This window comes from Hypomesus nipponensis, chromosome 4 (genome assembly GCF_054491055.1).
Source record: "Hypomesus nipponensis isolate SF chromosome 4, ASM5449105v1, whole genome shotgun sequence".
Taxonomy (NCBI): domain Eukaryota; kingdom Metazoa; phylum Chordata; class Actinopteri; order Osmeriformes; family Osmeridae; genus Hypomesus; species Hypomesus nipponensis.
Genome location: NC_140364.1, coordinates 12,217,501 through 12,240,320, shown reverse-complemented (window position 1 = coordinate 12,240,320; position 22,820 = coordinate 12,217,501). Strand labels below are relative to the sequence as shown.

The window sequence follows — 22,820 nt, the reverse complement described above, 5'->3', positions numbered from 1 at the left end:
TGATGAGATATTTCCTGTTGACGTGTCGACCGGAGGGGGCGCGCGATCTCTTATCTAGCCTCATGTTATTTATTCATTCGAAACCGGCATTTCCGATGCGATGATAGCTGTGGTTCCTGAGCGGGCAGAGAGTAAAGTAGTGCACAGAGTAAGATCTTTTTTTAACAGTAGCAGAAAGGACAAAGTATTTAAATAACCAGAAACAACCAGACTCAATTATCTTTTTATTGACATTTGTGTGGTTAAGAGACCTGACCTCTTTCCAAAATATACCCACCTGGACTGTAGTTTCCTGATGCACAGAGATTGAATGGTTGCTTTACCAGCTGAGCCCAAGTCCTGTAACCCAGACAACTGTTTCAAAGCCTCAGCCTCGTCTCTGCATGTGAAAACTAGAGGTTCCTCTTCAACCACAAGGGGTGGTGAGTGATTGTAGTGGGAAACATGGTTTTACAGTGCTAACCTATTATTTCTTGTCTCTCTTCTCCTCAGATTCCTGTGCAAGTCCAATGATGATCCTGAATGCCTCTGAAGTGGAGTGGGAGGAGTTCTCCGGGGCATCCCCTCTCCATTTTGTGGACCAATCAGATCCACCATTGACCCCTGAAGCCCCTCCTCTCAGTGTTTGGGGCGTGGCCTTGTGTATTTCCGGAACTGTCATCGCTGCTGAGAATGCCGTGGTCGTGACAATCATCTTAGCCAATCCCTCTCTACGAGCTCCTGTCTTCCTGCTGCTTGCCAGTCTCGGATTGGCTGATCTCCTGGCAGGTGTGGCCTTAATCCTACACTTCCTCTTCCTCTTTTGCGTGGAGCCTAGTGATTGGTCAGAATTGCTGATCTCAGGACTGCTGGTGACATCATTGACCGCCTCCCTGTGCAGTCTGATGGGCGTGGCTCTGGACCGATACCTGTCTCTAAGCTACGCCCTCACCTATGGCTCTGGCCAATCACGGCGCTGTGCTGCTCTCTTGCTAGGTCTGGTTTGGGTGGGGGCATGTATCATAGGGGCGGGGCCAGCCCTAGGGTGGCATTGCCTTGATGACGTCACTTCCTGCTCCATTGCTCGACCCCTAACCCGGACATACTTATCTCTGCTGTGTGGAGGTTTCCTGGTGGTCGTCGTGGTAACCTTACAGCTATACGCCGGGATCTGCCGCGTCGCCAGGAGACACGCCCACGCCATCGCCACCCAGCGTCACTTCCTGCCCCAGCACCAACCATACGCAAGCAAACACAGCGGCGGGCGGGGCTTCTCCAGGCTGGCTGTGATTCTGGGCGTGTTCGTGGGGTGTTGGATGCCCTTTTCCCTCTACGGGTTGCTAGGAGACGCGTCCAGCCCCCCGCTCTACACCTACGCCACCCTGGTCCCGGCAGCTGGAAGCTCCCTGCTGAACCCTCTGCTGTACAGCCTGAGGAACAGAGACATTCGCAAGGTGCTGGTCCACTCCTGCTGCCCTCACAGACACTCAGAGCAGGTTCATCAGCCCACGGACGTGTAAGGAGCTGGAGCCGGAAGTGACGTCATCAAGGCAATGCCACCCTAGGGCTGCCCCGTTTTGACAAAGCACCGTACCTCTGTACCACCAGACATTGTAGTATGCACAACCATAGATATACGATCACACACACACACACACACGCCACTCGCACATGTCCCCATCAGATGGAATCTCATCTGAGCCTCAAAAGCAATCAGAACGTTTTGATCTGTTCTGCCGGCCGGCGGATGTCTTGAAATGGTTGACCGTCATCACAGGGGTCCAATACACTGTTTCATCAACTCGTGCCTCATTCTCAATCAACTGGAACTCAGACATAGAGATCCTATATATCTACATCCAAATATCTATGGATTAAATTAACTGCACTTTATAGTGATGATGATGGAGGGAGGTTATGCCGAGGAGCTCAAACACTGATACTGTAATGTTTTCTTGTGTCGTTACTGTGTCAGAGCCAAATGAAAATACTTGAATTCTTCTAAAAACACAGTGTTTGTTTATTCGCATCGAAAGGCACTTTGATTGTGAGTTCTTGTTGCACAATGTTGTTTTTTTTTTTTTTATAAACAAATTCATGTTTTGTAATGAAAATTAAAAAAAATATTTTGTATGGAAAGTGAAGTGAGTTGCTCCATTTGTCCTCACAGCACACAAATACAAGCAACTTCATTGTGTTTGATCTTTATTGTACGATTTATCATTTAGAAAAGACACAGAAGAGGCACATCATTGGATAAGCACACACTTTTAACAGCTGATACAACCAAGGCAAACTTTGGCTTTAAAATAAAAGAACAAGAATAATTAATCCTTAAGACACAGTTTGTTTGGCCCACCAATGACTATGTTTGCTATTTGGTAAAGGTTAGTTGATCTCTGACCTGTGATTTGGTAAAGGTTAGTTGATTTCTGACCTGTGATTTGGTAAAGGTTAGTTGATCTTTGACCTGTGATTTGGTAAAGGTTAGTTGATCTCAGACTTGTGATTTGGTAAAGGTTAGTTGATCTCTGACCTGTGATTTGGTAAAGGTTAGTTGATCTCAGACTTGTGATTTGGTAAAGGTTAGTTGATCTCAGATCTGTGATTTAAGGCAACTTTGGCCCAAAGCTATGTAAGAAACAAAAGGCACTTAAGAAGGGGAGGGGCTTTGGCATCACAGGGACTAGCTCATTTGCTAGTTCGTATAATGGCTGCCAGGGGACGTAGACGGTTCTGAACGATTGGCCATTCTGAACGTAGCCCCGCTGTGGAATGAGTCCCTCAGTGACTAAGGCAACAGTTCCCATGACAACCATTTTTTTTTTTTTTTTTTAAAGGAAGGAAAAAGGAAAATGAAAGTGTAAGCTCTTGGTCTTAAACAGATTGCAGTATGCAGGATTAAATAGATAATACAGATCATGATCAATAACACCATCTTCGGTAAATGTATTTTATGCATGATGTGTGTGTGCGCAAGCATGTTTTGTATGAATCTATATCAATACATGGAACTGCATTTACATCAGCATTTTACTCTGCGAATAATAATATTAAGAACTGTGTGTATATGTGTGTACATGCTTGTCTGAGCTCCCTCACTCTCAGTGAAATAAGCTCATGATACGAAAAATTGTACAGGAGCACATGACTAACCACTAGTATTACTAAGTGAATGTGATGTCACCCAGAAGTAACTGAACAATTCATACAGGCACCCCCCCACACACACATACACACACACACACACACATATATATAAACATCATTAACATACACACACATCCTATGTAAATTCATGCATGCCCCATCTTGACTGTTCATCGGCCCAGGAAAGGTATGGCATGGAACCGCTAATGAAATATGATAAAGAACAACACTCGCTGCTGTCTCGAGGCCTCTACACTACAATTGACATCTCAGACCAACAGAATCAAATCGTCTCGGGCCTCTGGTTGGTTGGGAAAGTAGGGAGAGACACACACACTAAACTCACATAATCTTTGGCCTCTACTCCATAACTCCCTGGAAACTCGGAACCGCAACAGGTTGGGGTGTTTTCTTTGTGAATGAGGTGGAGGAAGACTATGATGGTGGTGAAGAAGAAAAAGAAGAAGAAGTAGTTGTGCTCACTCGGACCACTCGTCATCGTCAAACTCCGAGGAGTCGTCCTCGCTGTCGCTGCACTCCACCGCGATGCGGCGGGACAAAATGGCCGCCACGTCGTTCCCCCCGTCGTTGTTGCCTCTCTTCTCCTGCTCACGCTGCTCCTCCACCTTACGGAGGTTGAAGCCTGAGGGAGAGACGGCGAAGGCGAGTTACTGGCTGTGTGTGTGTGTGCGGGTGTGTGTGTGTGTCAGTGCGTGTACGCGTGCGTTACAGGGTTCACTGTCAGAGGAACTTGTTGCTCTTGTTGGTTAGTTGTAACTGACTTAAAACTATTGTACTTGCTGTGTAATATATTTTCGTTTGTCTTGATATTTCCGAAGGTACACCCTTGCACTTTGAGGTTCATGTTGTTTAATTGTATCTTGCTCTTAGGGTTCTTCCCTTTGGGACTTATTTAGTTTTCACAATGTATGCTTCATGTTTTGGTTACCCGCTATGTTTGGTGCTATCTCGTTGTTATGATCAGTGACCTATGCACTTTGTAAAGCTCTCTTTAAGAAGTCGCTTTGGATAAAAGCGTCTGCTAAATGCAAATGTTACAGTGTTCTCTGTCAGAGGAACTCCGCAGACTGACTGACACACACATAGACATGCAACACGGAAGAGTGTCCACTTGCCAGTCATAAACATGTGTGAAGGAGCTACTGATATGATCCTCTATCACTGCTAACATGCTAGTTAAGTGTAGTGGGCTCATATATATGCGTGCTGTCCATCCATGGCCTTGCCTTTCACGGTGAGTGACTCCTACCTTGTCGGATGGCCTGGAGCAGGTCACTGCGACCGCCTTCAGGCTCTGCCTGGGCTTTGGGGGCGGCAGGGCCAGTGGAGGCAGGAGTGGGTGCAGGGGGCCCCGAAGAGGGAGGAGGGGGACCTGGGGGGGGCGGGGGAGGAGGTGGAGGTGGGGGGCCACCACCTTGGGGCAGAGAGGGGGGAGGAGGGGGTGAGCCCATGGAGGGAAGGGGTGGAGGGGCAGGGGGGGAGGGGTAGGAAGAGGAGATGGGAGGGGGGGAGGGAGGGGAGTCAAAGAAAGGAGGAGGGGGCGGTTCCCCGAAGCCAGAGGGAGGTGGAGGAGGAGGGGCAGGGGGTGGGGCGAGGTTGGGCCGGGAGCCAGCAAGAGACGATGCCATGGGAGGGGCCGGCGGTGGGTGGGTGGGGCTTAGCAAGCTTCCACGCTTCTGGGTTGATGCTCCGTCAGAATACCTGCCAATGAGAGTCGTTCAGGTCAACAACAGAAACCCTGACACAGCAGACTGCAACTCACGCCAACTCAAGAACGTATTCACAGGTGTAGATCGAGCGATCTAAACCGGGTGTCCTTACCCTGTGTCGGGTGGTGGGGGGGGCAGGAAGTCGTCCGGAGCAGGGGGGGGGAGGGGGGAGCCTGGCTCAAAGGCGTAGGAGCCTGTGCTCATTTCCAGATTGTCAGAATTAAAGTCCTCTCCAGACCCTATACTGCCGTTCAGGCCCTCCTGAGAGTTCCTACACACAGGGAATTAAAACCCATCCCAGGACACCCACGTTATTTCCCTCTCCTGCCCAGTCGTAGAGCTCCCTCTCCCTCTGTGTGTTGATCTTTTCATCCACTCACCCCAGGTCGTGTTTAGGCACCACAAACTCCTCCCCCATCTTGCGGCGTTCCCACTCGTCCTTCCTGGTTTTGATCTTCCGAGGGTTCAGGGTCCGGGGATTCAGATTGTCCTTCTTCTCCTTCTGCTCAGGGATAGACGGTCAGATAGACAGGCAGACAGACACGAGTGTTTGACAGCAAGAGAGTCACCCGAGGTCCTCTGTGTGTGTGTTTGTGTGTGTTTGTGTGTGTGTGTTACCCTGTGCTTGCGTCTCTCCTTCATGATGTCTTTGGTGTCCTGCAGCATCTTCTCCTTCCACAGTTCAAAGAAGTAGGAGGAGTCTGTGTAGAACTTCAGAGCTTCCTTCCCATCGTCTCTGTGGAGGACATTCACCACATCAGAGAGGCTTTGTGTGTGTGTTCAGGGAGAGTGTGTGTGTGTGTGTTTTTATGTGTTCAAAGAACGGGTGTATGCAGTGTGTGTGTGTGTGTTTGTGTGTTCAGAGACGGACAGTGTGAGTGTACAGACAGTGTGTCGGTGTGTGCTCACAGAGTGAGTGTACAGACTATACAGTATGTGTGTTCAGAGAGAACATGTGTGTGTGTAAGGTATGTGTGCGTGTTCTTACCTGTATTGGCTGAGTATGTTGAGAGGTGGGGGCTCGTTGCAGGTCAGGTAGGTTTCTTGTATGGGCATGGGCAGAGACGTCCTGATGAACAGCTGCTGGTCCTGCATAAGGTTACTGCGGAAGGCCTTCCTGGTGGTGATGGCCTGCAGGGACACTGGAGACAGAGGGAGGGAGGGAGAGACAGAGGGAGGGAGGGAGAGACAGAGAGAGAGAGAGACAGAGAGAGAGAGACAGAGAGAGAGACACAGAGAGAGAGACACAGGAGAGAGAGGGAGAGAGAGACATAGAGAGAGAGAGAGACATAGAGAGAGAGAGAGAGACACAGGAGAGAGAGACAGAGAGAGAGAGAGAGACACAGGAGAGAGAGACACAGGAGAGAGACACAGAGAGACAGACAGCGAGACACAGGAGAGAGAGACACAGGAGAGAGAGGGAGAGAGAGACATAGAGAGAGAGAGACACAGGAGAGAGAGGGAGAGAGAGACATAGAGAGAGAGAGAGAGACACAGGAGAGAGAGACAGAGAGAGACAGAGAGAGAGAGACACACAGGAGAGAGAGACAGCGAGACACAGGAGAGAGAGACACAGGAGAGAGAGACACAGGAGAGAGAGAGAGAGAGAGAGAGAGAGAGAGAGACATAGAGAGAGAGACATAGAGAGAGAGAGAGACATAGAGAGACATAGAGAGAGAGAGAGAGAGACATAGAGAGACATAGAGAGACATAGAGAGACATAGAGAGACATAGAGAGAGACATAGAGAGAGAGAGAGAGAGAGAGAGAGAGAGAGAGAGAGAGAGAGAGAGAGAGAGAGAGAGAGAGAGAGAGAGAGAGAGAGAGAGAGAGAGAGAGAGAGAGAGAGAGAGAGAGAGAGAGAGAGAGAGAGAGAGAGAGAGAGAGAGAGAGAGAGAGAGAGAGAGAGAGAGAGAGAGAGAGTCAGACCTCCAGAATTTTGATGTACACCAGCACAACTAAAGAAAGATTCAATGCATATTGCCTCGCTTACCATCTGTTTATCAATTATGGCTGGACTCTGCTGTTAGTAAGAACGATCTGTGTCTGTGTGTGTGGCTCACCCTCTTCCTCTTTTGGGTCCAGCTGTGTGACTTTAACCTGCAGGCGGTCCACTCTCTCCCCCAGCGTGTTGACTCTGAGGGCGAACGCCCCGGCCTGGACAAACAGCTCGCCAAACACGTCCTCTGCATATTTACCTACACATTCAAGCACGGATTATACCTACAGGCCAACCAATACACTCTAACAAACAGCACACCACACCACACATGGCAACAGAGAAACCTATTCTATACACACACACACTTACTAAGACTGCCGAGCTGTCGGATGATGTTGGCAAGGCTGATGTTGGTCACACATTCCAGCTCACTGCGGATGGTGTTGGGGAGAGTCTGGCGACACACGTGACGCGGCTCGATGTTCCTTGTCACCAGAGGCATGATGGGACAGGAGGGGACTGGGGAAGTGTCCCTGTGGGGTGGGAATGGGGGGGGGGGAGAGAGGGGGGGAGTTGGAGACATGTTGAACACCCACCATAATAGGCAAACGTGATGGTGGCACTGAATGTAACCACTTCAACAAAGTGGTTGTTTTGTCGGAGCATGGACTAAAATAAACGTGTCTTGATGATATAAACATGTATTGCAGACTGCTTTTATGTTCCACACCACTGAAATTCCACGGTTCTAGCCTCTAATTCAGAAGACATCGAGTGTTACAGGCAACTGCCCTGATGTCACACCCAGACAGACAGACTAGAAAAACACAAGGACAGACTAAGCTAAAGCAGAACCAAAACTAGAAGCTAGAACCAGGTCCATTACCCTTAGACTAACGTCCCCTCACGTCAATGAGTTAGTCTGAATGAGAAGTAAATATAGACAAATGTGTCATATCTTTACTGGTGCTAGACCAATTTAGACACATTATTACTACTTTGAGTAGACTTTAAAGAAAAGGTTGGTAGGGATCGGAAACGAACCAGACCAACTTCCTATTTCCAGCCGTTGGCGGCGTTCCGCATCCAGAGGAGGGCGCCTCAAGGAAAACTCCCATTCCAACTTTAGCACATAGGCGTAGTGGCTGGATAATGATCTCTTTCAGAAAACAAAAAGTGCCTATTGATCCGATTCCCATTACCATGAGCGCTAAAAAGATTATGCATCTGCCTTGCAGACTTGATCAACATGAAATCCAAGTCTTTGACGTGCATTAGGACACAGGGTACTTAGAAGAGTGGATTTTTGAGAAATACGAAGTACTCCTCCAGAAATGTCACTATAATGCATACCACAGTCAGTGAACCACGACGCTTCGCTCCATTTTACTACATTACATTGTTTTGAAAGAGTAGTAGACTAAGCAAAAGACTGAAAACTATGTTTGTAGTGGCGCTTGTTCAGTTTAATGGATGCTTTCTCATATTCTCTCAAAGTACAGGTCATGGTCAATTGATCTAAATATCTTTTTGAAACCGATGTGGCTAAAGTAGTTTACATTTTCAACACATTTCGAGTAACACTGACTGACGTGAAACTTCGGCTCAGGGCCTTGTCATATCAGCAAGAACAGGAAGTGAGATGAAAGCGCCTCTCCTTTGGCTGAAAATCGGGCGGATACAAATATATTAGTCCAACACTAGAAAAAAAACACAGATTGAAATTGATTAACCTACCGTCACAACTGTCAAGACAACCGTCCGTTAATCCAGTTTCGTTGTAATGTTGTCTCTAGTTTTCGAAGACTCCGTGTAGAAACAGAGCAATTACTGTAAACGGAGTGTCTGGGCAGAACGCTGACAAGTTCCAGTTTGTTAACTTCTGATTGGTCGAGGCTTTTACATTCAATACGTCTATTGGCTTATCTTCACGTCAATTCACATCTGAAAAAGACGACACTGGTATTTAGACGTAAAGCACGTAACTCCACCCTGCATGGTCATTAACATCTGTCCGTAGTTTACGTACCATAGTACGCAACGTTGGGTGCGCAAAAATTACACATTCCACAAGACACAAAGCGGGTTTGAACGCATCCCAAGTATGACTGGCATTACACAGCTAGATTAGGCGCATATAGTTCAAATACTTTGGTCTATTGAATAAAATATACTTTTTTGGGATCAGTGACAGCATACCAGCTTTGATCATAGGCCATGAAAAAGTTTGACGCTTAAATTATTATCTCTTGGTTTAAACGTTTTATTGCACACACATTAAACAGTATTGACATATCAAAGGCAGTTACATTGTAGAAGTCCCACATATTCATAGATGGTTATAACAGTTGTTTCCACACATAATGAATGCTACAATAAACTCAACAATATGGTTTAATATAATCAAAATGTCATGTTTAAGTCTAATTAAATCAGAATTAACTGACAAAGTAGCTTTGCAACAATCGTCCATGTGTTTCTGTAGGACTACCAAGGTGTGCTTTACAGCTGAAGACGTGAGGATTGTGAAATGGTTTCAAAATTCAACCTTTGATTCACCTAAAGCTGCCAAATGAGCAAGGTTAGTCCTGAATTAAATCATTTGGAAACCTAGGTTCTGAAATAATGGTTCAATTAATGGTCAGGACAAGGATAGGAATGAAGCTAGGCCAACAGTTCTATTCTGAAACTGAAATGAATACATGGAAAAACCATGAGCAATGACATTGTCCTGGGTTTAGGGGGAATGTGTGATTATACTCTTTTCCACCAGAGGGTGATAAGAAGCAAGACTATTCACACAGGAAGCAAGACATTCCACGCCCGCTATGGCTCTACACTGCTATGTTTATGTCCCAGAGTGTAGAGGTCTCCTGTTGACCCAGCTGAGAGTGTAGGAGTTATGTGCGTTTGTTACTTTATGTTTCAGGATTGTGTCTCCCTCCCCGGGAAAACTGTGCACCAGACGGAGTCCTGCCAGGTGGAGCTCCTGTAGAACGCTGAACCAGTAACGGACCACCTCCGCATCGGTCCCTCCCACCTCGAACCCGGCCCACTGCATGTGCACCGTGACAACCAAGTTGCGAATGCTCTGGAGGGTTCCGAGCTCCGCCCAGTTTTGCAGGACACGCCATTCCGCACTGAGCAGGTCAGCGAACAGGAAGTGGACCTAAACAAAATGAATAGACCAGAGAGGCTGCAGTCTGACATGATGCATGATGACTGCGAGATACATGATGGGATGTTCTACCTGAACTTGTCAAAAAGAGCCATATGAACTCTGTCCATTTTTATTTTTTTTAGCTTCCCTCTTGTGGCTAGAGCATGTAACTGCAGCTGTAACCAATTCACTGACTCACTGTTGCCATGGCATCCTTGAATGGATCGGAGCCCTGTTGCCATGGGAACATACAAGTAAGTATGCTTTGTGTGTCTGTATATATGCAGCGTGATACTTCATGTGTTACCGTGGTACCTGTGTGTGCTCTGTGTGTCCGTCTTGTACAATGTGTGTGCGTGTGTGTGTGCGTGTCTGTGTGTGCAGTTTACCATTTGATGTCCGAGGGATTTCATGATATCCGCCAGTGTTCGAGACCCACTACCCAGAATGCCCCTCTTCTTCTGTCTACGCCCCCTTGGACTTCGCCAGTCAAGCCACGCCCGGTGGTGCTGGATTACACCCCTGTCACTTCGGTCACCCTCCAACATGTCGCTATGGAAACTGCCTGATGTGGTCAGACTGGGGTCAAACCGGTGAACCTCACATCCAGCTCCTAACACAGTCTCCAGGAACTCAGCATCATTCCCATCCATGCTGCAGAGAGAGAGGGAGAGGGGGAGAGAGAGAGAGACAGAGGGGGAGAGAGAGAGAGGGGGAGAGAGAGAGAGAGAGAGAGAGAGAGAGAGAGAGAGAGAGAGAGAGAGAGAGAGAGGGAGAGAGAGAGAGAGAGAGGGAGAGGGAGAGAGAGAGAGAGAGAGAGAGAGAGAGAGAGAGGGATGTGCAGAGAGAGGGCGTGGAGATTATTGTATGCATGATTAATTATGCATTGCATTGTTAGCATGTATTTCATCCCTGCCAGTGGAATAAACACATACACACCTAAACACACACCCACACTTAAAAACACGCACTCACGCACATACACACACACACCTGAAGGAGTATGCTACGCAGGCAGGATTTCCTTTTGGAAGGCCTCGACTGTCTGAACACAGAATCCATGGTTGTCTGGAGGCCTGTGAAGCCGGGGACTTTCCTGGAAACACCATCCGAGGACAATTCACCTTTGAGAGGAACGGAGAAGGGGGTTAGTCACGTACTGTACCAACGGAGGTTGGTGATGCTGAATTAAGTCAAATAGCACAGTCATGTACACATGTTCTCTAAGATGTTTGGCACAAACATCAAAGTCTTATTTGTTATGTAACAAAGTTACACTGGTCAGGTGTGGTTTAGTGAGCCACACAGGTATTTGGAGGATCTAAGTCAGATAGGTGTGTGGTGTTTACACTACCTGAGGTGTTGTAATGTATGTGACGATGCGATCAACCTCATCTATGAAGGAGGGCTTCCCTGCTGACCATGTCTGGAGCCCTTCACCTGCATCCTGACACACACACGGGAACATGATTGGGGACTTAATAAATCACCATATCTATCACTGCAACATAGGTATACCTGCACAGGTGTGCTTTAACTGTCTGCTGTATGGCATCTTGGAGTTTCGGGTGGGAGTGGAGGTCAGAGAAGGACTTAAATAATGCCGAAGAATGACAAGAATGTGTGTGTGTGTGGGGATGGGTGGGGTGGGAGGTTTGAGTAAGAGAGAGAGTTGCTCCCCTGTTATTAAAGATATACACAGGTCACAGACTTTGAACCATGCCCTGCTGCTGACACACACACACACATACAGACACATGTACACACACACACACACACACACACATACAGACATATGTACACACACACACCCTCACTCCCTGCGACACCTATAGACCCCAGTGATCACCATGGCAACCCTGAAAGGGCGGGGGGGGGGGGGGGGTTGATGACTCACAACACTTAGTCAGAGCCTAAAGCTGGGAGAGTGTGTGTGCGTGGGGGGGGGGGTGGAGGGGGGGGGAGTTGAAGAGACAAAGAGAAAAGGAAAAAAAGAAAGGGTGAGTGAAAGAGTGAGAGAGAAAGCGAGAGAGAGACAGAGAGAGAGAGAGAGAGAGAGAGAGAGAGAGAGAGAGAGAGAGAGAGAGAGAGATGTACATCAAAGAGGTGAGCCACGGAGACAAGGCTAGGATGGTGATACAGGGTGTGCTAGGCAGTAGAAACCAGAGGAGAGTAGGAAAACAGTGGAGGAGACATTTCCAAAAACATTCACAGCTGACAACCCTCTAGCCTCGGGCCACCTAGGGGTAATGCAGAGAGATGGGGTCAAAAGGGTAGGAAAGAGAGAGACACATGGACCATGCTGAAGGAAAACAGACACTGGGTCAGCCAGTTCTCTTTGTGTGTGTGTGTGTGTGTGTCCGAATGGCTCTTGAATCTTAAAATTTGGGCACGCTGAAAACTCTCACCTCGCTCATTGGCATCTCATTCTCCTCCTCGTACCAGCGCTTTCCCCTTTCCTCCTCGTCTTCTTCTAGCAACTCCGGTCCGACTAGTATGACTCCATGGTTGCGCGTGCTTCTCACCGGTTCGATACTTATAACAGAGAAGGTGATCCTGTCCTCATCCCCTAGGTATCTATCTTGTTGGATTTTCTGCAAACTGAGTCCGACCAAGAATTGAAGAGCAAGCAGAAGCGGCGGGATTAAAAATAATCCCGCGCGATAGAGCACGCGCCGCACACCGGCTGGCATGCCTCCTTGGTTGCACTGAGGATCATCTCGCGCCCCTGCCTCCAGTGTGGGTGTCCCGTGAGAGTCAACTGACTACTTGGGAAACTCGGGCAAAGCTACTTTCTGAAAATAATAAATTAACAGCTGGACACCCTCCCTTTAGCCTCTCGCTCCCTCTCTCTATGTTCTTGCAGAAGGCGGTGACGCAGCGCATTCCTTAACCAGTCCGGCCGTGGCCTTGTTGACACAATTTGTCTTACTTTTCTGTCAGTTAATCTTTAAAGCAGGTTAATGTGGAATCCAGTTAAACATTTTATAATTGCTTCATTTGAAAAAAAGATGTCTGTACTTATCTAGTTTTAATCACATTAACAATAATTAACGAATTTGAAACTCTTTGTTACCAGATCCTGTCTTATCGAGCGCAGCCACCCGTGGAATGTCAGAGTAAACATAGTTCCGCCTGGGCCTATTTAGTTAGCCTGTTGACAAACTACTTAAGATATAAAAGTAGTATAAGAACATTGCAGTCCCTCCAGCTGCACACACATGCTGCAGATATCTAGAAAGACGGCAGACGGCAGAAGGAATGGCCTTGTGAATCTTCACCTGGACTTCCAACCCGTGCAGAAACAGATCCTTGTGTTTATGCCTTTCCATTTTAGGAGGTAAATGTGTGTTTTTCAGTTTTTGTTTATGTTTTTCATTTAATGCTTTGTTCTTGTCTTTTTGTTGTTGTTGCTGTATTCCTCCCTTTCCAATCTTCAAGTCTGGACCGTTTTATTCCATTCTTCCCATACCCCTCCCTCCTCCCCTCCATACCAACCTCCCAGTCATGTCCCTATCTGAACTCCTTTAACTCACCACAGCATGGAGCTGAATACCAAGCTAGACGCACACACACACATACATCCACACACCCACACGCACAGGCACACACACACACAGGCACACACACACACACATACACAAAGGGCTCCCTTAAAGCAGCAGTAGACCAGACCAGGTTAACAATGGCCAGAACAGAATGTGTATTTAAATATTTGCACCTCAGATACATGATATGTAACAGACAGATATACAACTTTTCATCACAAAACCCACCAAACAACACAAGACAACAGAAAAAAGAAGAGATAGAGTGAAAAGAGGGAGAGAAGCCCCACCTCAGCTTAAATATCAGAGCTTCACCCACTTTGACCCCTGACACACACACACGTACACACACATTGATGCACACACACACACACACACACATCTCTTTGGGGGTCGCCAAATGTGTCTTTTTCCTTTTATAGTTTAAACAGCGATACACAGGATGTCGGGTCTCCATGCTGCATTCTTTCCCTCCGGAGCATAAAACCATGGTAGAACGTTAATGCAACATTGATATCATGTTTGGGGGGTGAGAGGTCGTAGGCCCGCCGTCCCCGGCTGGAGTTGGAGTCTATGTACAGATGCTGGTTTTTCAAGAGCAGATACTGGGAAGTACTCACCTCTCACAGGGCACAACACAGTGAGGGGGGAAGGAGGGAGGGGGTGAGGACCGAGAGTAGGAAGGGGTGTGGGGGGCAGACTAAGTGGATTGAGGGCAGTGGGTTGGTTCAACGTTTCTGTGGCGGTCAGGGTGGAGAGGAGGAACAGGGGGACAAGTGGAAGATAGAAGAGAGGGTTAGGAGAGCGGGAGATAGTGAGAGGAGGAGAGGTTTGGTGCAGTCCAGATTCGCCAGTATTCTGTTCCCCTGGAGAGGACCAGTGAAGTTCCATGAAACAGCCTTCTGGGAAATGGAGTCCTCCAAGCAGCACAGCTAGACTCTGAGGGGCGGGGCATGTCCATACTTCTGTGTCCATATGACAATCAGCATCTGTCAACCCTCCACAGGATCCTCCTGGTCACTCCCTCTTTCCAGCTGAGTGTATACGTGCTTTTGTAGTGTGTGTGCGTGTGTGCGTGAATGTGTACAGGATGCAATGCAAATGCACAACCTGTACTATACTGTAACATTGTGGCCTACAGTCTGGAAGCCCACATGCCTGCATGTATGTGTGCATGTGTGCCTGTTTGTGTGTTACTGTGTGTGTGTTGCTGTGAGCTCTTGATTGTCATTGCTGGAGCATTAAAGCTAGACTGTCCAAAACTGGCAGACTCTCCTCTTTCACCAAGTCTCTCACAAAGACTTTAAAAAAAAGTTTACAAATCTGTAAAAGCTTGACATTGAATGCACCTGTGTAAAAAAACAACAAAGAGAGTCTCATCAGTAAGGTCAAGCAGTCGTCACAGAAACATTATTATTAGTTCAGGAATTTTGAGTTCAACACTGGGATCAGAAAGGACATCAAAAAGGTAAGCTGTTCCATAATGAGACTGCATTGTGTGCATATTTCATAGAAAGTGCAGTAGGAACTGACCCTGAGAGAGTCATTAGTAGTGTGTGTCAGAGGAATGAACAGCACAGCACCTGGAGCCACAGCTACAAGCTGGTCACGCTGAAGCTGTCGTCTGCCGGAGGGTCCAGCAGCTGGCAGAGGACCCCCCCACCCCGCGCAGGCTGGGGGGGGTAGCGTGGGGGCATCCCTGGGTAGGAGGACGAGTGGAGGGGCAGGGGGGAGTAACCCATGTCCTCTGAGTGAGAACCGGCTTCCAGGGAGGGCTTGTGGAGGGGAGAGGGGTAGGGAGAGTGAGGGTGGGGCTGTGGGGCCTGGCGGGAGCCTGAAGTCATGTGGGCGGCGAGGTCTCGTTTGTGGTGTGGCATGCCGGAGGGAGGGGGGCGCTCTTCGTAGTGTAGGGGGTTGGGGTGGGTGTGGAGGCTGGAGGTGGGGTTGGAATGGAGGTGGGGGTTGGCGTGCGCGTTGGGGTGGGGATGGGGGTGGGTTTGGGCGTGGTGGTGGTGGTGATTGTTGGGGTGGAGGGGGTGGTGGTGAGGGTTGGTGACGCTGCCATGTAGGGTGGTGCTGGGATGCGAGTGGGGGTTAGAAGGATGGTTGGGGTTCGATGCAGGGTTGGTGTGGGGGCTCAGGTTGGCGTGCGGTTGTGCGTTGGGGTGTTGGTGCGTGTTGGGGTGAGGATTGGGGTTTGAATGTGAGTTGGCATGCGGGTTGGAGTGTGCGTTACCATGGGGACTGACGTGTGCACTGGCGTGTGGGTTAGTGTGTGTGCTGGTGTGTGCGTGAGGACTCGGGCTGCCGCCATGCGACGCCTGTCCGTACCAGTAGGGGGAGCCACAGTAGTTGGGGGAGTCGTACTGCGGGTACTGGGGGTCTTTAGGGGGGGCGCGGTGAGGGGGGCTCAACGCTGTTCCGCAGTGGGGAGGTAACCGTGGTGACGGGGAGCAAGAGGGAGAGAAGGTCCTGGTGGGCACGGGGTGGTAGGTCTGGGGGGGTGGAGGAGTGGGTTTCGGGGGGTAAGAGGACATACTGGGGGAGAGGGAGGATTCCCCAGGAAAGATGGCTGGGTAGCGCTCATCAGAGGAGGGGGTGGAGGGGTGGGCGGAGTAGGGGGAGGGGTACTCACAGGGGTCTGAGGGGTAACTGTGGGGGGGTGCAGAGGTGGGCAGGGGGGAGAGGCTGCTGCTGTCCCCGCTGTAGTAGTCCAACCCCTCCTGGAACAGCCCGGAACCTCCGGAGGCCCCCCCTCCAGAAGCCCCCTTGGCTTTGGCTTTGGCTGCCGGGGGGCGCTCTCGTTGGCACGGGGACAGACCCCCCCTCCCTCCTCCTCGGGATCCCCTCGGCTGCCGGCCCCCCACTCCGCTGCGCTTGGGCCCCGGGCCCTGGGACGACAGAGGGCTGGACGGCGAGTCTGGAGGGCCGCCTGCTGTAGCGGACCCCCCCTCTCGTTCCCCTTGAGGTTCAGACCTTTTCCGGCGCCCGCGGCCCTGCTTGTTTCCTCCGCCCTGGAAAAGTACATTCTGGCTCCAGTTGTAGGAAGGTCCAGCCGCACTTTCGTGCCAATCCATCATCAGCTTCTCCAGACTGGATAGGCTGGACTGGCCCGCTTCTCCAATAGGAACAGGCTCCTTCTGCCTGTAAATCCCGCCCCCTGAACCAGAACCTCCACAAGTGGCTGCTGAGCCCAGGTGGGAGGAGTCAGAGGAGGATTCCGATAGGCTCTCTGGGAAGGAGGGCCGCTTGGCCTTCTGGGGAGTGTAGTTGGAAATGTCCAGGATGTCTTTAGACTCATTAGAACTGCCGGCATATTCATTGTAGCTGTTGTACTGAAGCCCGAAGCCATCTGTTCCCCAGCTAGCATACCCCTGCCTGAAACCAAACCCCCCCCACACACACACACACACAAATACACAGACTTGTAACAAAAACATATTCAGTAAACTGTATACATACTGAAATGTGCAACTCTCCAAGCTGTCTTTGTTAGAAACAACGCACACCACAAAAAAAAAAAAAAAAAAAAACAGCCATCTGCTCTTGACAAAGCTTACCTGTAGTTCCACTGATTGGAGGGGTGTCTGTATCCTTCCGGGGAAGAAGAACAGGGGAAGGAGCTGTTCTTGGCCATGGTCATGTAGCCTGCCCCTGGAGATGTTGGTGCTGCTGTCTCCCCCCGCAGAAGGGAGGAATGGGCCGACCCGGGGTAGCCGCTGTAGCCCCGCTTGGAAGCAGCCTGGTAGCTAGAATAACCCATCTGACCCTGGCCGACAGGGGTGGCCTTGGTGTTGCTGTGTCCTGCGCCATAGGAGAAGCTGCAGTCCGTGGGCCTCTGAGAGCCAACACTGCCCCCGCCAGGTGAGGAGGAGGAGTAGCTGGAGGGGTAGTGGCAATAGGAGGAGGGATGGGGTGAGCTGGGGGAGCGGGACAGAGAGAGGGACGGAGGGGTGGACTTGGGGAAGGAGGAGGTGGTGGGTGAGGTCTGGGCCAGGCTGTAGCTGTAAGGAGGCCTGGCTGAGGAGCACTGGGGCTGGGCAGGGCTGTCCAGACCGGGCCCTTTGGGGCTGCGCTTGGGGAAAGCTGGGGACCAGCTGGGGCCGGGGGCTGGGCTGGAGGACTCGTAGCCCGCGGCGTTGGGGGGTTTGCGGGCATCAGGTCGCGAGGAGGCAGGGCTGGACATGGAGATGTCCAGGAGGTCTGAAGAGTCGTCTGAGTCGAGCAGAGAGCGAAAGTATCCAGCAAACAAGCCCTGGGCCTCCTCTGCTGAAGCCCTGGCCACTTTGCCGCTCCCTGGGCTTCCGTACACCCCCCCTCGGCCCCCCTCGCAGGATAGGAAGCCCCTCCCGGGAGAACCGCAGCTCTGGAACCCCCCTGGTCCCCTCTCCTTCTCCCCAAAGCCCTCCTCTCCCCAGCCCCCGCCCCCGTTTGCCCAGTCCCCTTCGCCCGCCGCCCCTTCGCCCTTGAACGCCCCGTTTTTACGAGAGCGCCGCTTCCTGACAGGCTTCTCCCCGACCCCCCAGTCCCCCACAACCCCGCCCCCTCGGCCTCCCGCCCCTCCACCGGCGCCCTTGCCCCGTTTCCGCGGCAACCCGGGCTCCACCCCCGGAGGGGTCGGCTTCCGCTTCTTGCCGATGGTCTCGAAGAAGTCGCAGAAGGAGCTCTTGAAGCCTTCGGCGCCGCCCGCTCCGCCCCCCACGCCCCCTCCCCGGCTGCCCACCCCCCCTCCTCTCCCCCCTCTGCGGCGGAAGCCGGTGAGCCGGTGCAGCAGGGTGGAGATTCCGGGGTTTTCCAAGGGCGCGTGGAAGCTGTCGGGCTCGCTGGGCGTCCAGCACCGAGGCGGGGAGCTGCGGCCCGTGGCGGGCGGTTGGCGGTTGAGGAACGCCAGCTTGGACAGCACGTCGCCGTATTCGGCCTTGACGTCGTTGGTGTCGTTGACGTACGACGGCTGCGGGGAGGGGAGCTTGGTCCGCCGCCTGCGCCGAGGTTTCTTGGGCTGGTCGGCGTTCCCGACGGCGTTCCCGCTGTTCCGTGCGTCCGCTGCTCCCGGCACGGCCTGCTTGGGAGGACGTCCGCGCCGGCGTTTGAGGATGACTGGCAGCTCTCCGGGGGGGAACATCACCATCACGCTCTTCCCGTTGTTCTTCATGCGGAGCAGGGCCGTGGGCTCCCGCACCACCGCCGGGCCCCCCTCAGGACCCTCCGGGCCCCGGTCGCCCCCGACTCCACCCTTATCTGCCCCGGTCACCGTCTCCATGGAGGAAATCTTGTAGCTCTTCTGTCGTCGGCTGAGGTTGACAGGGATGCGAGCCACCTTCACCACGATCTTCCTCACCTTGGGTAAAAGTGTGTGGGGGGAGGAGCGAACACAGAGATTAGTTTAAACCACACCATCAAAGTACTACGTGTAACGTACTTGGAATTTTCAAATGAAGAATGAACCAAAAAAATCTGTGTATCTTTGTGTGACTGTAAACTTCGACTCACCCCGACAAATCGTCCACGCCTTTTCTTGGGAGGGGGAGAGACATCCACAGCCACCGGTTCCACCTTCTTAACTGCTGGCAGAGGTCGGGGTTGGGGTCGAGGCCGGGGCCGGGGTCGAGGCCGGGGCATGGGACTGGGCTGAAGGCGGCCTGGGAGGGAGTGGGGGGAGGGGCGTGCCGGGGCGTGGTGGGGGGCTGGGCGCAGAGCGGGTGTGTCTGGGACGGTGGGGGCTGCGGACGGAACCTCTGCAGCTCCTCTCAACACCACCACCTCCTCCTCCTCCTCTTCTTTTGGAACGTTCCAGATCTTCTCCTCGCTCTCCTCCTCGTCCGCCTCCTCGTCTCCTCTGTCTCTCCCCGCCCTCCTCTCCACGTCTTCCGTGTTGCGGCGAAGCCGGGACGACTTGCGGAGGTGGCAGGGGAACCGAGGGCGCCCGGAGCTGCGCAGAGCGTACTTCCTTTCACCTTCTACGGGTAAAGGGGAGGGGCCTGGAGGCGTCGGACCAATAGGGACGGGGCTGCAGCCTGGGAGCGTGTCTGTCTCTGCTGAGGGGAGAGGGAGAGGCGGGCTGCAGGGAACTGAGGCCGCCATCTGATTGGTGGAGGGGGGCTGATTGACGAGTGGGAGGGGCTGGGTTTGGGGTGACGAGGTGCGGGTGTCAGAGGGAGGGGCGGCTCTCTGCTGCCCGGGGGGGCTCGTGCGCGTGACGACATCAGCCTGACTGTCCGTGTGTGTTTTCGAAAGCGCCTTTGTCTTTGGGAGTCTGCTGTGGACAGCTGTGTCCATGTTAGCCTGCGTGCCTAAAGGCGTCTGTGCGAGTGTGCGTGTCTGCGTGTCGGGGTAGGTGTGCATGAGAGTGTCCAGCTGCCTTCGTCTCCGGGTGCTCAGGCCCAGTGTCCGATGCAGCCCGTTGGCCAGGGTGGTGGGGGGGAGGAGGTCATAGTTCACCAAGGCCCCGTCGCCAGGCTCCAAGGGCCCCCCCTCCCCTGTCCATCCCTCTGGCCCCTCCAGTCCCCCCACACAGCCCTCGTCCTCCTTCAGAGGCCCCCCACAGGCCCCGCCCTCCTCCAGAGCCGCCCCACAGGCCCCGCCCTCCTCCAGAGCCGCCCCACAGGCCCCGCCCTCCTCCAGAGCCGCCCCACAGGCCCCGCCCTCCTCCAGAGCCGCCCCACAGGCCCCGCCCGAACGCAGGCGCCCCGTCAGGTGGCTCATCCAACGCAGGGCACTCGCGTCTCAGTGATGTCACAAACGGGGGACGAGAGATGCAGGCGGAGCGTGTTCAGACGCGATGCGCGTGAGTTTACGTGCTCTTCCAAATAACAGTTGTCTCGCTGAAGGATTCAGGGACCTAAGCAAAGAAACGGAGAAAGTTAAAAGTTTGATCAACGAGTTGACAACAGTACAAGGAAAAATAAAAAGATGAAAGATTTAAATTGCCTTTGAGAATTCCGATTGAATTCTCTTTCAAATTGAAATTCAAGGGGGAGTTGAACAAAACATGTTTCCATTGTAACTCTGCTGTTGCACAACACTGCTTTCATTCACCGTTCACGTCCAGCTCGATCCTTGACTGTCTGGGACTCGTTCCAGCCTTAGGTCCGTGTGTCTGGCTTCTTCTGGATATCATTGGGTCCGTAGTACTGCAGTGGAGAACACATACACACTAAACCCTCTCTCTTCTGCTCATCCCCGCTGACCAGTCCATGGCTTCTGAATGAAGGAGGGAGAGAGAGAAAGGTATAACCCGGAAAGGAGATCTGTTATGAAGCAATTATTTCAAGGGAATCATGTGGGATTAGACTGTGGACAGCGTAAGGTGTTTTGTTGCTGCAACTAAAGTTGGGATACAATCAAACACTGCAGTCCCTTCTCTCCACTCCTCCTCTGCCACATAAGGATAAATCCACAACCAAGCCACTAGATCCACCTATACCTGGATCATGAGCCCCCAAACACACTCACACAAACAAGGGATAGAGACAGTGCACACTGATCTTCACAAACACATCTTCATTGTTTCTCATACGCGCTGATCTATCTCTACCGTAAGACTATCTACCACTAGGGGGAGATAGAAAAGAGCTGTTTAGTAATCCTACTCTATTTTGGTTAACAGATTAAAGAGACAGAGATGTGAAGCAAGGCAGTGTAAAGTAAAGAATGGCAAGAAAGAACTACTTTTTTTCTCCTGGCGGAGAAGAACCAGAGGCAAAAGAAGAGGCAAAAAAAAGTACACTGAAGACAAGGCTATGTAACTCCCAGATAGAGACACAGGCATGCACGCACACGCACACACGACACCACACACTGAACACAACACACCACACACTGAACACAACACACCACACACTGAACACAACACACCACACACTGAACACAACACTCCACACACTGAACACAACACACCACACACTGAACACAACACACCACACACTCAACACACCACACCACACACTGAACACACCACACCACACACTGAACACACCACACACTGAACACAACACTGTCCATCGTCAGGCTTCTCTGCCTCCTCCTTCTACCCAGCATATGGTCCTGATTACAAGAGAGAGAGAGAGACAGAGAGAGAGAGAGACAGAGAAAGAGAGAGACAGAGAGAGAGACAGAGAGAGAGAGAGACAGAGAGAGAGAGAGAGAGAGAGACAGAGAGAGAGACAGAGACAGAGACAGAGAGAGAGAGAGACAAAGAGACAGAGAGAAAGAGAGAGAGAGAAAGAGAGAGAGAAAGAGAGAGAAAGAGAGAGAAAGAGAGAGAGAGTGGGGCTGACACTGTGCTCGAAAGAAGAAACTGTGGAGGGAGTCCGAGGGTGGGTGGGGGATGGGGGGGAGTGGTAAGGGGAGGAGAGAAGGGGGATGGGGGGGACAGGAGGGGGGGGAGTGGAGGGGGAGGGGGGGAGAGGAGGGGGGGAGTGGAGGGGGAGGGGGGAGAGGAGGGGGAGGTGGGGAGAGGAGGGGGAGGTGGGGGAGGTGGGGGGAGTGTAGTGGAGTGGAGTGGATTGGAGGGGAGGAGAGGAGAGAGGGGAGTGGAGGGGAGGGGAGGAGGGGGATGGGGGGATTCTATACTACAACAGCCTCTCCATTCCTTAACAGTGTTAGATAACACAAGTGGGACACATATGCACCCCCCCCCCCCCCCCCCCACACACACACACCACAGTCACCACCCAAAAACACCTATACATACACTACGTAACCATAGACTGTAACAGACTGCACACAGACAAACACACACACAGAAACACACACACCACCCCTCCATCCTTTATCCCTTATCTTTCCTACAATCACATATATATATATATATATATATATATATATATATATATATATATATATATATATATATTATCTGTCTCCAGAGCCAAACCCCACCTCTATCCTTTCTTCCCCCATCCTTCTCTCTCATTCTCTCTTATTCCAGGTCTATTTTTTCTCCTCCCTCTCTCTGTCGTGTTCTCTCACTCTCTAATTAACAGCATTCATTAATTAAGGCTCTATCCGACCGTAGTATGAGAGACAGGATGGAGCAGAACCTCCCAACACTAGCTTTAATTAAAGACTCTCACACACATACACACACACACACACACACGTACACACATTCAATCTTTCTTCTCCTTTTTTCCAGGAACATACGCACGCACACACCAAACAGACACTGAGGTACAAAAACACATCAAACATCGTACATCTGAACTGCATCTAAACACGCAAGGTGAACAGGCCGGTCTTATCCAATCAGGAAAGTCCGCCTGTAACCAACAACAACAAAATCTGAAAATGTTATAGGGTTATAGTTTACTA

At 51.4% G+C, this 22,820-nt stretch overlaps 4 protein-coding genes across 5 annotated transcripts; 1 reads left to right on the top strand and 3 right to left on the bottom strand.

Moving 5' to 3' along the window:
• The first annotated feature begins 509 nt into the window (after positions 1-509).
• gpr3 (G protein-coupled receptor 3) lies at positions 510-1,499 on the top strand. The gene has a single exon (XM_084696493.1). The coding sequence runs from the start codon at positions 510-512 to the stop codon at positions 1,497-1,499; it is 990 nt and encodes a 329-aa protein (XP_084552619.1).
• A 668-nt stretch (positions 1,500-2,167) lies between these two features.
• Positions 2,168-8,666, bottom strand: wasf2 (WASP family member 2). Of its 2 annotated transcripts, XM_084697157.1 has the most exons (10): positions 8,538-8,666; positions 7,170-7,333; positions 6,922-7,056; positions 5,848-6,001; positions 5,478-5,595; positions 5,240-5,361; positions 4,972-5,130; positions 4,400-4,851; positions 3,613-3,772; positions 2,168-2,770 (listed from the first exon to the last, which is right to left on the bottom strand). In XM_084697157.1, exons 2-10 carry the CDS (start codon positions 7,300-7,302, stop codon positions 2,764-2,766), a joined length of 1,440 nt encoding a protein of 479 aa, XP_084553283.1. In that variant the 5' UTR covers positions 7,303-7,333; positions 8,538-8,666; the 3' UTR covers positions 2,168-2,763. The 2 variants fall into 2 exon arrangements, with proteins under 2 accessions (XP_084553283.1, XP_084553284.1); XM_084697158.1 differs by having other exon boundaries at positions 2,168-3,772.
• Positions 8,667-9,039: 373 nt separating this feature from the next.
• LOC146295649 (putative methyltransferase-like protein 24) lies at positions 9,040-13,377 on the bottom strand. The gene is made up of 5 exons (XM_084695756.1): positions 12,369-13,377; positions 11,315-11,407; positions 10,954-11,084; positions 10,350-10,614; positions 9,040-9,969 (listed from the first exon to the last, which is right to left on the bottom strand). Exons 1-5 carry the CDS (start codon positions 12,651-12,653, stop codon positions 9,649-9,651), a joined length of 1,095 nt encoding a protein of 364 aa, XP_084551882.1. The 5' UTR covers positions 12,654-13,377; the 3' UTR covers positions 9,040-9,648.
• A 262-nt stretch (positions 13,378-13,639) lies between these two features.
• On the bottom strand, positions 13,640-20,210 carry ahdc1 (AT hook, DNA binding motif, containing 1). The gene is made up of 5 exons (XM_084696017.1): positions 20,145-20,210; positions 18,999-20,093; positions 17,069-18,846; positions 15,092-16,886; positions 13,640-14,857 (listed from the first exon to the last, which is right to left on the bottom strand). Exons 1-4 carry the CDS (start codon positions 20,208-20,210, stop codon positions 15,104-15,106), a joined length of 4,722 nt encoding a protein of 1,573 aa, XP_084552143.1. The 3' UTR covers positions 13,640-14,857; positions 15,092-15,103.
• Positions 20,211-22,820: the final 2,610 nt, after the last annotated feature.

Coding starts and splice junctions, on each gene's coding strand:
- gpr3 (XM_084696493.1), top strand. CDS start 510: ATGATGATCCTGAATGCCTCTGAAGTGGAGTGGGAGGAGTTCTCCGGG.
- wasf2 (XM_084697157.1), bottom strand. CDS start 7,302: ATGCCTCTGGTGACAAGGAACATCGAGCCGCGTCACGTGTGTCGCCAG. Junction 6,002..6,921: donor GGACCCAAAAGAGGAAGAGG/GTGAGCCACACA, acceptor CTCTGTCTCCAG/TGTCCCTGCAGGCCATCACC. Junction 3,773..4,399: donor GCTCCAGGCCATCCGACAAG/GTAGGAGTCACT, acceptor TCTCTCCCTCAG/GCTTCAACCTCCGTAAGGTG.
- LOC146295649 (XM_084695756.1), bottom strand. CDS start 12,653: ATGCCAGCCGGTGTGCGGCGCGTGCTCTATCGCGCGGGATTATTTTTA. Junction 11,085..11,314: donor CATACATTACAACACCTCAG/GTAGTGTAAACA, acceptor TTCCTCTCAAAG/GTGAATTGTCCTCGGATGGT. Junction 9,970..10,349: donor AATCCCTCGGACATCAAATG/GTAAACTGCACA, acceptor CATTTTGTTTAG/GTCCACTTCCTGTTCGCTGA.
- ahdc1 (XM_084696017.1), bottom strand. CDS start 20,210: ATGAGCCACCTGACGGGGCGCCTGCGTTCGGGCGGGGCCTGTGGGGCG. Junction 18,847..18,998: donor GGCGTGGACGATTTGTCGGG/GTGAGTCGAAGT, acceptor CTTTTACCCAAG/GTGAGGAAGATCGTGGTGAA. Junction 16,887..17,068: donor TCCAATCAGTGGAACTACAG/GTAAGCTTTGTC, acceptor GTTTGGTTTCAG/GCAGGGGTATGCTAGCTGGG.